Raw genomic sequence first — 12,858 nt, forward strand, 5'->3', positions numbered from 1 at the left:
AGAGAGCAAAAGAGAGGGGAGAGAGAGAGCAAAAGAGAGGGGGAGAGAGAGAGAATAAGAGAGGGGGAAGAGAGAGCAAAAGAGAGGGGAGAGAGAGAGCAAAATAGACGGGAGAGAGAGAGAGCCAAAGAGAGGGGGGAGAGAGCAAAAGAGAGGGGGAGAGAGAGCAAAAGAAAAAGAGAGCAAAAGAGAGGGGAGGGAGATAAAAAGAGGGGGGAGAGGGAGAGCAAAAGAGAGGGGGAGAGAAAGCAAAAGAGAGCAGGGAGAGAGAGCAAAAGAGAAGGGGAAGAGAGCAAAAGAGAGGGGAGAGATAGAGCAAAAGAGAGGGGAAGGAGAGAGCAAAAGAGAGGGGAGAGAGAGAGCAAAAGAGAGGGGGAGAGAGAGAGCATAAGAGAGGGGGAAGAGAGAGCAAAAGAGAGGGGAGAGAAAGAGAAAAAAAGAGAGGGGAGAGAGAGAGCAAAAGAGAGGGGAGAGAGAAAGAGCAAAAGAGAGGGGAGAGAGAGCAGAATAGAGAGGAGAGAGAGAGAGCAAAAGAGAGGGGGGAGAGAGAGCAAAAGAGAGGGGGAGAGAGCAAAAAAGAGGGGGAGAGAGCAAAAGAGAGGGGGAGAGAAAGCAAAGGAGAGGGGGAGAGAGAGCAAAAGAGAGGGGGAAGAGAGAGCAAAAGAGAGGGGAGAGAGAGCAAAAGAGAGAGGAGGGAGAGAGCAAAAGAGAGGGGAGAGGGAGAGCAAAAGAGAGGGGGAAAGAGAGAGCATAAGAGAGGGGGAAGAGAGAGCAAAAGAGAGGGGGGAGCAAGAGCAAAATAGAGGGGGGAGAGAGAGCAAAAGAGAGGGGAGAGAGAGCAAATGAGAGGGAAGAGAGAGACCAAATGAGAGGGGAGAGAGAGAACAAAAGAGAGGGGAGATGGAGAGCAAAAGAGAGGGGGAGAGGGAGAGGAAAAGAGAGTGGGAGAGAGCAAAAGAGAGGGGGAGAGAAATCAAACGAGAGAGGGGAGAGAGAGCAAAAGAGAGGGGGAAGAGAGAGCAAAAGAGAGGGGGAAGAGAGAGCAAAAGAGAGGGGAGGGAGAGAGCAAAAGAGAGGGGAGAGAGAGCAAAGAGAGGGGAAGAGATCATAAGAGAGGGGGAAGAGAGAGCAAAAGAGAGGGGAGAGAAAGAGCAAAAGAGAGGGAAGAGAGAGAACAAAAGAGAGGGCAGAGAGCAAAAGAGAGGGGAGAGAGAGAGTAAAAGAGAGAGGGGAATAGAGAGAAAAAGAGAGAGGAGAGAGAGCAAAAGAAAGAGAGAGCAAAAGAGAGGGGAGGGAGATAAAAAGAGAGAAGGGGGATAGGGAGAGCAAAAGAGGGAGGAGGGAGAGAGCAAAATTGGGGGGAGAGAGAGATAAAAAGAGAGGGGAGCGGGAGAGCAAAAGAGAGGGGGAGAGGGAGAGCAAAAGAGAGGGGGGGGGAGAAAGAAAAAAAGAGCGGGGAGAGAGAGAGAGCAAAAGAGAGAGAAAAAGAGAGGGGAGAGAGAGAGCAAAGGAGAGGGGGGAGAGAGAGCATAAGAGAGGGGGAAGAGAGAGCAAAAGAGAGGGGAGAGAAAGAGCAAAAGAGAGGGAAGAGAGAGAGAGCAAAAGAGAGGGGGGAGAGAGAGCAAAAGAGAGGGGAGAGAGCAAAAAAAAGAGGGGAGAGAGAGCAAAAGAGAGGGGAGAGAGAGTGCAAAATAGAGGGGATAGAGAGAGCAAAAGAGAGGGGGAGAGAGATCAAAAGAGAGGGGGGAGAGAGAGCAAAAGAAAGAGAGAGCAAAAGAGAGTGGAGGGAGATAAAAAGAGAGAAGGGGGATAGGGAGAGCAAAAGAGGGGGGAGGGAGAGAGCAAACTAGAGGTTAGAGAGAGCAAAAGAGAGGGGAGAGATAGAGCAATATAGAGGAGAGAGAGAGAATAAAAGAGAGGGGGGATATAGAGCAAAAGAGAGGGGAGAGATCAAAAGAGAGGGGAGAAAGAGCAAAAGAGAGGGGAGAGAGAGAGCAAAATAGAGGGGAGAGAGAGAGCAAAAGAGAGGGGGGAGAGAGAGCAAAATAGAGGGGGGAGAGCAAAATTGGGGGAGAGAGATAAAAAGAGAGGGGGAGAGAGCAAAAGAGAGGGGAGATAGAGAGCAAAATAGAGGGGAGAGAAAGAGCAAAATAGAGGGGGGAGAGAGAGCAAAAGAGAGGGGGAGAGAGAGCAAAAGAAAGAGAGGGCAAAAGAGAGGGGAGGGAGATAAAAAGAGAGAAGGGGGATAGGGAGAGCAAAAGAGGGGGGAGGGAGAGAGCAAAATAGAGGGAAGAGAGAGCAAAAGAGAGGGGAGAGATAGAGCAAAATAGAGGGGAGAGAGAGAATTAAAGAGAGGGGGGATATAGAGCAAAAGAGAGGGGAGAGAGCAAAAGAGAGAGGAGAGGGAGAGCAAATGAGAAGGGAGAGAGAGCAAAAGAGAGTGGAGAGAGAGCAAAATAGAGGGGGAAGAGAGAGCAAAAGAGAGGGGGAAGAGAGAGCAAAAGAGAGGGGAGGGAGAGAGCAAAAGAGAGGGGAGAGAGAGCAAAGAGAGGGGAAGAAAGAGAGCATAAGAGAGGGGGAAGAGAGAGCAAAACAGAGGGGAGAGAAAGAGCAAAAGAGAGGGAAGAGAGAGAGAACAAAAGAGAGGGCAGAGAGCAAAAGAGAGGGGAGAGAGAGAGTAAAAGAGAGAGGGGAATAGAGAGAAAAAGAGAGAGGAGAGAGAGCAAAAGAAAGAGAGAGCAAAAGAGAGGGGAGCGGGAGAGCAAAAGAGAGGGGGAGAGGGAGAGCAAAAGAGAGGGGGGAGAAATCAAAAGAGTGGGGGGAGAGAGAGCAAAAGAGAGGGGGAAGAAAGAAAAAAAGAGCGGGGAGAGAGAGAGCAAAAGAGAGAGAAAAAGAGAGGGGAGAGAGAGAGCAAAGGAGAGGGGGGAGAGAGAGCATATGAGAGGGGGAAGAGAGAGCAAAAGATAGGGGAGAGAAAGAGCAAAAGAGAGGGAAGAGAGAGAGAGCAAAAGAGAGGGGGAGAGAGAGCAAAAGAGAGGGGAGAGAGCAAAAAAAAGAGGGGAGAGAGAGCAAAAGAGAGGGGAGAGAGAGTGCAAAATAGAGTTGAGAGAGAGAGCAAAAGAGAGGGGGAGAGAGATCAAAAGAGAGGGGGGAGAGAGAGCAAAAGAAAGAGAGAGCAAAAGAGAGTGGAGGGAGATAAAAAGAGAGAAGGGGGATAGGGAGAGCAAAAGAGGGGGGAGGGAGAGAGCAAACTTGAGGTTAGAGAGAGCAAAAGAGAGGGGAGAGATAGAGCAATATAGAGGAGAGAGAGAATAAAAGAGAGGGGGGATATAGAGCAAAAGAGAGGGGAGAGAGAGCAAAAGAGAGGGGAGAGAGAGAGCAAAATAGAGGGGAGAGAGAGAGCAAAAGAGAGGGGGGAGAGAGAGCAAAATAGAGGGGGGAGAGCAAAATTGGGGGAGAGAGATAAAAAGAGAGGGGGAGAGAGCAAAAGAGGGGGATAGGGAGAGCAAAAGAGGAGGGAGGGAGAGAGCAAACTAGAGGTTAGAGAGAGCAAAAGAGAGGGGAGAGATAGAGCAATATAGAGGAGAGAGAGAATAAAAGAGAGGGGGGATATAGAGCAAAAGAGAGGGGAGAGATCAAAAGAGAGGGGAGAGAGAGCAAAAGAGAGGGGAGAGAGAGAGCAAAATAGAGGGGAGAGAGAGAGCAAAAGAGAGGGGGGAGAGAGAGCAAAATAGAGGGGGGGGGAGAGCAAAATTGGGGGAGAGAGATAAAAAGAGAGGGGGAGAGAGCAAAAGAGAGGGGAGATAGAGAGCAAAAGAGAGGGGAGAGAAAGAGCAAAATAGAGGGGGGAGAGAGAGCAAAAGAGAGGGGGAGAGAGAGCAAAAGAAGAGAGGGCAAACGAGAGGGGAGGGAGATAAAAAGAGAGAAGGGGGATAGGGAGAGCAAAAGAGGGGGGAGGGAGAGAGCAAAATAGAGGGAAGAGAGAGCAAAAGAGAGGGGAGAGATAGAGCAAAATAGAGGGGAGAGAGAGAATTAAAGAGAGGGGGGATATAGAGCAAAAGAGAGGGGAGAGTGCAAAAGAGAGAGGAGAGGGAGAGCAAATGAGAAGGGAGAGAGAGCAAAAGAGAGTAGAGAGAGAGAGAGCAAAATAGAGGGGAGAGAGAGCAAAAGAGAGGGGGAGAGAGAGAGCATAAGAGAGGGGGAATAGAGAGCAAAAGAGAGGGGGAGCAAGAGCAAAATAGAGGGGGGAGAGAGAGCAAAAGAGAGGGGAGGGAGATAAAAAGAGAGAAGGGGGATAGGGAGAGCAAAATAGGGGGGAGGGAGAGAGCAAAATTGGGGGGAGAGAGAGATAAAAAGAGAGGGGGGAGAGAGAGCAAAAGAGAGGGGCGATAGAGAGAAAAAGAGAGGGGAGAGAGAGAACAAAAGAGAGGGGAGAGAGAGAGCAAAAGAGAGGGGGGAGAGAGAGCAAAAAAAAGAGAGAGCAAAAGAGATGGGAGAGAGAGAGCAAAAGAGAGGGGAGAGAGAGAGCAAAAGAGAGGGGGGAGAGAGAGTAAAAAAGAGAGAGCAAAAGAGAGGGGAGAGAGAGAGCAAAAGAGAGGGGGGAGAGGGAGAGCAAAAGAGAGGGGAGGGAGATAAAAAGAGAGAAGGGGGTGAGGGAGAGCAAAAGAGGGGGGAGATCAAAATTGGGGGGGAGAGATATAAAAAGAGAGGGGAGAGAGAGTAAAAGAGAGTGGAGCTAGAGAGCAAAAGAGAGGGGAGAGAGAAAACAAAAGAGAGGGGAGAGAGAGCAAAATAGAGGGAAGAGAGAGCAAAAGAGACAGGAGAGATAGAGCAAAAGAGAGGGGAGAGAGAATAAAAGAGAGGGGAGACAGAGCAAAAGAGAGGGGAGTGAGCAAAAGAGAGGGGAAAGAGCAAATGAGAGGAGAAATAGAGCAAATTAGAGAGGGAGAGAGAGCAAAAGAGAGGGGAGAGGGAGAGCAAAAGAGAGGGGGAGAGAGCAAAAGAGAAGGGGGAGAGAGCAAAAGAGAGGGGGAGAGAAAGCAAAAGAGAGGGGGAGAGAGAGCAAAAGAGAGGGGGGAGAGAGAGCAAAAGAGAGGGAAGAGAGAGTGTAAAAGAGAGGGGAGAGAGCATAAGAGAGGGGGAAGAGAGAGCAAAAGAGAGGAGAGAGAAAGAGAGCAAAAGAGAGGGGGGAGAAAGAGCAAAAGAGGGCGGAGAGAGAGCAAAAGAGAGGAGGGAGAGAGAGCAAAAGAGAGGGGGGAGAGAGAGCAAAAAAGGGGGAGAGAGAGCAAAAGATGCATCCAGGTAGATTCCAAAAATGTCAGGGTGTTGAAAGAATCCACCAGGATTCATAAAAATGGCAGGGTGGTTCTGTCACAACAATAGACTGCCCTTCCGAAAATGGCAGGGAGGTTCGGTGGTTCCATCACCACAATAGACTGTCCTCTGGGCAGGCTTTCCCACTAGTATATATATATATATATATATATATACATACAGGGAGTGCAGAATTATTAGGCAAATTAGTATTTTGACCACATCATCCTCTTTATGCATGTTGTCTTACTCCAAACTGTATAGGCTCGAAAGCCTACTACCAATTAAGCATATTAGGTGATGTGCATCTCTGTAATGAGAAGGGGTGTGGTCTAATGACATCAACACCCTATATCAGGTGTGCATAATTATTAGGCAACTTCCTTTCCTTTGGCAAAATGGGTCAAAAGAAGGACTTGACAGGCTCAAAAAAGTCAAAAATAGTGAGATATCTTGCAGAGGGATGCAGCACTCTTAAAATTGCAAAGCTTCTGAAGCGTGATCATCGAACAATCAAGCGTTTCATTCAAAATAGTCAACAGGGTCGCAAGAAGCGTGTGGAAAAACCAAGGCGCAAAATAACTGCCCATGAACTGAGAAAAGTCAAGCGTGCAGCTGCCAAGATGCCACTTGCCACAAGTTTGGCCATATTTCAGAGCTGCAACATCACTGGAGTGCCCAAAAGCACAAGGTGTGCAATACTCAGAGACATGGCCAAGGTAAGAAAGGCTGAAAGACGACCACCACTGAACAAGACACACAAGCTGAAACGTCAAGACTGGGCCAAGAAATATCTCAAGACTGATTTTTCTAAGGTTTTATGGACTGATAAAATGAGAGTGAGTCTTGATGGGCCAGATGGATGGGCCCGTGGCTGGATTGGTAAAGGGCAGAGAGCTCCAGTCCGTCTCAGACGCCAGCAAGGTGGAGGTGGAGTACTGGTTTGGGCTGGTATCATCAAAGATGAGCTTGTGGGGCCTTTTCGGGTTGAGGATGGAGTCAAGCTCAACTCCCAGTCCTACTGCCAGTTTCTGGAAGACACCTTCTTCAAGCAGTGGTACAGGAAGAAGTCTGCATCCTTCAAGAAAAACATGATTTTCATGCAGGACAATGCTCCATCACACGCGTCCAAGTACTCCACAGCGTGGCTGGCAAGAAAGGGTATAAAAGAAGAAAATCTAATGACATGGCCTCCTTGTTCACCTGATCTGAACCCCATTGAAAACCTGTGGTCCATCATCAAATGTGAGATTTACAAGGAGGGAAAACAGTACACCTCTCTGAACAGTGTCTGGGAGGCTGTGGTTGCTGCTGCACGCAATATTGATGGTGAACAGATCAAAACACTGACAGAATCCATGGATGGCAGGCTTTTGAGTGTCCTTGCAAAGAAAGGTGGCTATATTGTCACTGATTTGTTTTTGTTTTGTTTTTGAATGTCAGAAATGTATATTTGTGAATGTTGAGATGTTATATTGGTTTCACTGGTAAAAATAAATAATTGAAATGGGTATATATTTGTTTTTTGTTAAGTTGCCTAATAATTATGCACAGTAATAGTCACCTGCACACACAGATATCCCCCTAAAATAGCTATAACTAAAAACAAACTAAAAACTACTTCCAAAACTATTCAGCTTTGATATTAATGAGTTTTTTGGGTTCATTGAGAACATGGTTGTTGTTCAATAATAAAATTAATCCTCAAAAATACAACTTGCCTAATAATTCTGCACTCCCTGTATATATATATATATATATATATATATATATATATATATATATATTATATATATATATATATATATATATATATATATCCAAGTTAGAGAACTGCAGTCACTGGACTTTACAAACAATGATTTATTGTATAAAGTGACGTTTCAGGGAGTCAACTGTCTCCTCCTCAGACCAAAGGGGACAGTTGACTCCCCGAAACGTCACTTTATACAATAAACATTGTTTGTTGAAAGTCCAGTGAGTGCAGTTCTCTAACTTGGAAATTGATATTTTTGTTCCTGACACCCTGGCACATTATATATTTGGTGAGAGTGCCAATCCCCCATGAACTTTTGTGTGTATATATATATATATATATATATACACACACACACAATTACTCACACACAAAAAATATATATAAAAGCATTCCCTGTGAGAAATTTGGTGATTCAGAAAAAGAGGAGCACAGCTCAAAAGAAGAATCTAATATGTTTACTATTCCATTATATTTATAATACTAAAATGATTCCTAATCATTTATTTTACAGGATCTGCTTTAAACCTTGTCTGCAAAGTGATGTACCGCAATATATTAATAGTTCTGCCACTTTGGACTTATGATGGCACTGACATTGATGATTATTACAATTCTAGTAGAGTCACAGTACCGGAGCCCCAGTAAGTATACCTTACATCAACTGCAAAATGAAAAGATACCCTTTTCATCCCTATGGAAGTTAGATGCATACAGTGGGTATTGAAAATAATCACCGCCCCCCCCCCCCTTGAAAATAACATTTTGTTGCTTGCAGCCTGAAATAAAGACAGACACAGTTTGTGTTTATCTATTTGTAATTACTTAGTGCAACTTATAACATCCAAGTGAAATATATAACACCAACATGTCAGGCAAAAATAAAGACAATTTAAAAACAGAATCACTGAGATGAAAAAAGGATCAGCTCCTCCTAAAATTACTTGTAAACTCAACCAGGTGTAGCTGATCACCTTCTCAATGGCACACACATTTGATCTTCAACTGTGATCAGCTGTGAGCTTTCCTGGAGCATCTCAGTCCCTGGTAGTCCAACTGAAACAAAAATCAACTATGGGTGGCAAGGCACTGTCAAAAGATCTCCGGGATAATGTTGTGGACAGGCACAAGTGAGGAGATGGATACAAGAAAATATCAAAGTTTTTATCAATGCCTAGAAGCACAGTGAAGTCTATTATTAAGAAGTGGAAGGTATTTGGTACACCGCAGACCCTCTCTGGATCAGAACGTCGCTCCAAACTGGATGAAAGAGCCAGGAGGAAACTGGTCAGAGAGGCTACCAAGAGGCCCACAGCAACTATGAAGCAGTTGCAGGAATCTATAACAAAGAGTCATTGTGTGCATGTGACAACAATATCACAAATTCTCCACAAATGTGGCTTGTATGGGAGGGTTGCAAGAAAAAAGTCACTCCTCAAGAAAGGTCACATGCAGTGATGGCTGAGCTTTGCCATAAGACACCTAGGAGATTCTGAGGCCACATGGAAAAAGGTGTTATGGTCAGATAAGACTAAAATTGAATTATTTTGCCTTAACACCAAACAATATGTCTGGAGGAAATCCAATACAGCTCACCATCCAAACAACACCATACCTACAGTAAAGCATGGAGGTGGTAATATCCTGTTATGGGTGTGTTTCTCTGTTGTAGGCACTGGAACACTTGTCAGGATAGAAGGGATAATGGATGGTGCAAAATACCGTCAAATTCTTGAGAAAAATCTGCTGCCCTCTGCCAGGAAGTTGTTAATGGGAAAAAGGTTGTACCTTCCAACATAACAATGACCCAAAGCACACAGCAAAAAATGACCATGAGAAAAAGGTGAATGTCCTTGCATGGACTAGTCAGCGCTCAGACTTAAACCTCATTGAATATCTGTGGCATGACTTGAAGACTGCAGTCCACAAACGGTCACCATCAAATGTAACAAAACTGGAGCAAAAAAGAGTGGGCAAATATTGCACAGTCTAGATGTGCAAAGTTGCTAGAGACATATCCCAACAGACTAAAGGCTGTAATTAAAGCAAAAAGTGGTGCAACAATATACTGACACAAGGGGTGATCCTTTTTCCAACTCATTGATTCTGTTTTTGAATTGTCTTTGTTTTTGCCTGACATGTTGGTGTTGTATCTTTCACTTGGATGTTATAAGTTGCACTGAGTAATTACAACTGGATAAACAAAAACTGTGTCTGTCTTTATTTCATGCTGTAAAGCAACAAAATGTGATTTTCAAAGGGGGGGTCATTCTGTTTAATACCCACTGTAATGTACTGTTATGGCTGGGTGGTCATGCAGACTACATATTCTGGGTATTATAAAATGCCTCATCCAGAATATGTATCCTTATATACAGGCATACTTCAATCTTAAAGGGACATTGTACTGTAAAATTGTTTAGATTTTAATCTATCCAAATTCTTAATTTTCCTACTTTACTATATTATATTGTTTACCAGTATCACTGTTAACTTTATTTGGATATTTGAAATAGTTTATTTTGCCTGTTGAAACCACTACCTATACTAGAAATGTTAGTGCTGCAGTATCAGCTATAATACAGCTATAAAAACAAGAGGCAACAGTAGAAATTAACCTTCTTGTGGGCGTGGGAGAGAAAGCCCAGCCCATTTAAAATGGTGTTTCTGAAGCTGCTTTGAATACAAGGAACTTTATCAGCTGCATTCCTGAGTACATTGTCCCCATTGTCTCCATTCTAAACTTTTTTTTTTGTTAAAGCTTACATTCAGAAGTAATATGACTTTAAATGGTAATTCAATTATTATGACCATAAAATTAAAGGAAGTAGCTGATCATGAGTGTGTACATTTTTTATCAAACAGAGTTGTATTTAGTTGTCACTCAAGAGGAAAATACTATTTGGCAGACATAGAACTCTGTAACAAAATCATACATGATAAATGCAAATGTACAGTGTGCAGTGTGAAGAACTTATCTATGGGGACTAGCATTTAAACTGTGTACTGATCGTGATCATAGGCCCTTGAAAACTTCAAGCAGGAAATTGCATTGAAACATGAATACAATCCACAAAATGAAAATGTGACAGCTAATTGCCTGCCTCAACTATGTCTGTCCTGCTGCTGTTGCTGCTGCTGTGTCTGCTGCTGCAAGACTACTGTAGCGGAGGGCAATATTAAAATCTACGATCTCCGCGGGTATAACCGGTAAATCCACAGTCAGCGCTGAAAAGTAAGGCAATATCCCAATACTCCCAATAACCGGATGAAACACAGTTTGGGAGTCAATAACTCACAACCCAGCCAGTTTTCAGGTTTAAAAACAGAATGACATTTATTAAAGGCTATATGCCTAGTATTTATGTAAGTCTGACCCCAGCTGGGGGGTTGAAAGAATATTGTACATTAGATAGAGAGCAAACGCCCTTTGACATGCCACAATAGAATTACCTTACTTAGCAGATAACAACTTAAACACAAGAAAACAATGCAGTCCATCTTATCAACTAGCAGTCTGACTCTGGAGATGATTAGACAATGGGAATGTTTATCACTAAACTTAATTAGAGCACACAATAGCTGATGCCAGCAACCTTGTATTTAGAAAATAGCTTCTGAAAGCTGAACAAAGTTAACTCTTTAGTTCTGACCGAAGGGTCTGTCACATATACATAGCACACAATACAGCCTATAGACAACCTTTCTTACATTATAGTCCAGAAGTGGCTAGGTTTGCCACAATGCTCCCCCAGAACCAAGCCGGCATACACAGTCTGATCCCAACGGATCGGCTTGGGGATTTCCGGGGAAGTACTCACAGATCACTTTTCAAGTTCAGTTTGTCTGGATAACCCGTCGGCGTTACCGTTTTGTTTCCCTGGGCGGTAATGGATTGTAAAGTCGAAGGGCTGCAGCGCCAAACTCCAGCGCAGCAGCCTGGCATTGTCCCCGGCCACACGGTTCAGCCACACCAACGGGTTGTGATCTGTGAGTAAGGAAAAAGGTTGTCCATAAAGGTACGGCTGCAACTTTTTGAGGGCCCACACCACGGCCAGGCATTCTTTTTCGATGGCGGCGTAGCTTACTTCACGGGGCAACAACTTTCGGCTCAAGTAAGCTACGGGGTGTTCTCCGCCATCTGCTCCAACTTGGCTCAGCACTGCCCCCACTCCAAACATCGAAGCGTCTGTGTGAACAATAAATCTTTTAGTTGGATCGGGTGCAGCAAGTACAGGCGCATTAGTTAGAGCAGTTTTTAGTTGTTGGAATGCCTGCTCACACTCTGGGGCCCAAGTAACCTGTCGGGGAAGGTTCTTACGTGTCAAGTCAGTCAGGGGTTTGGCTAGGTCACTATAATTGGGCACGAACTTTCTGTAGTACCCCGCCGTACCTAGAAATGCCAGTACTTGGGTCTTGGTCCTAGGGGTGGGCCACTTGGCAACAGCTTCAATTTTGGCCGGTTCGGGTTTCTGGTGCCCACTCCCCACCCGGTGACCTAAATACTGCACCTCTGCCATCCCGATATGGCACTTACTAGGTTTCAGGGTCAGCCCTGCCTCCCCTATACGGTCAATAACCACTCCTATATGCTGTAGGTATTCTGCCCAGTTCTGGCTATATATGGCAATATCGTCCAGGTATGCACAGGCATACTCCTGGAACCCGTCCAGTAGCCGATCTACCATCCTTTGAAAGGTCGCCGGAGCGTTCTTCATCCCGAAAGGCATGACCCGAAACTGGTACAGGCCAAACGGGGTGACAAACGCCGACTTGGGGATGGCGTCATCGGCTAGCGGAATTTGCCAGTATCCCTTGCATAAGTCTATGGTCGTAAGATACTGCCCCCTAGCCATTTTATCTAGCAACTTGTCTATCCGGGGCATCGGATAGGCATCAGACACCGTTTTGTCATTTAGCCTCCGGTAGTCGACGCAGAAGCGCGTGGTGCTGTCTTTCTTGGGTACCAACACTACCGGCGAAGCCCAGGGGCTGTCTGAAGGTTCGATAACCCCTAGTTGCAACATCTCATCAATTTCTGCCTTCATATGTGCCTTGACTGCTTCAGGGACACGATACAGGGTCTGCCGCATAGGTAGCTGTCCTGGGGTTTCAACTCAGTGAGTGGCCAGCGGAGTGTACCCAGGTAAATGGGAGAAGATAGCCCCTTTAGCTACGATCAACTCCTGTACCTGGGCATGCTCTGAAGGGCTTAGCCGCTCCCCCAGCTGAACGCCCTTGGAGGGCTCTATCTGGTCCTCTGATTCTAATAGGTCAGGTAGAGGCAGATTCTCCTGATCCTCAGAGGCCGAGGCGCATATTGCCGCCACGTCCTCTATCCTCTCATGGTAGGGTTTGAGCATGTTCACATGAAGCATGCGTCGCTTCCCTACCCCTGAGCAGGAGCCAATCACATAGGAAGTGTCGCATCGCTGCTCTACTACCTGGTATGGGCCTTGCCAGACGGCCTGCAGCTTGTCTGTGCGTACAAGTTTTAAAATTAAAACTTTCTGCCCCACTTGAAAGCTGCGGTCCCTGGCTCCCCTATCGTACCAGCGGCGCTGGCGTTGTTGAGCCGCCTGGAGGTTGGTGCGTACAGCCTGGGTCAATGCCTCCAGTCGGTCCCTAAACTCCAGCACGTAAGATACAATGGGGTTACCATCGGGGCTACTCTCTCCCTCCCAATGCTCCCTAATGAGGTTTAATGGCCCCCGTACCCTTCTCCCAAATAGCAATTCGAAGGGGGAAAAACCTGTCGACTCTTGGGGTACCTCCCTATATGCGAAAAG

At 45.7% G+C, this 12,858-nt stretch overlaps 1 protein-coding gene across 2 annotated transcripts in view; it reads left to right on the plus strand.

Moving 5' to 3' along the window:
• Positions 1-12,858, plus strand: part of LOC128654011 (interleukin-1 receptor type 1-like) — a 174,736-nt gene that overhangs the window by 133,818 nt on the left and 28,060 nt on the right. For both annotated transcript variants that reach the window (XM_053707654.1, XM_053707655.1), the window contains one exon: positions 7,584-7,713. In XM_053707654.1, the coding sequence (XP_053563629.1) occupies positions 7,584-7,713 (130 nt within the window). The remainder of the gene's footprint in view (positions 1-7,583; positions 7,714-12,858) is intronic.

Source organism: Bombina bombina, chromosome 3, assembly GCF_027579735.1.
Source record: "Bombina bombina isolate aBomBom1 chromosome 3, aBomBom1.pri, whole genome shotgun sequence".
NCBI classification, from domain to species: Eukaryota; Metazoa; Chordata; class Amphibia; order Anura; family Bombinatoridae; genus Bombina; species Bombina bombina.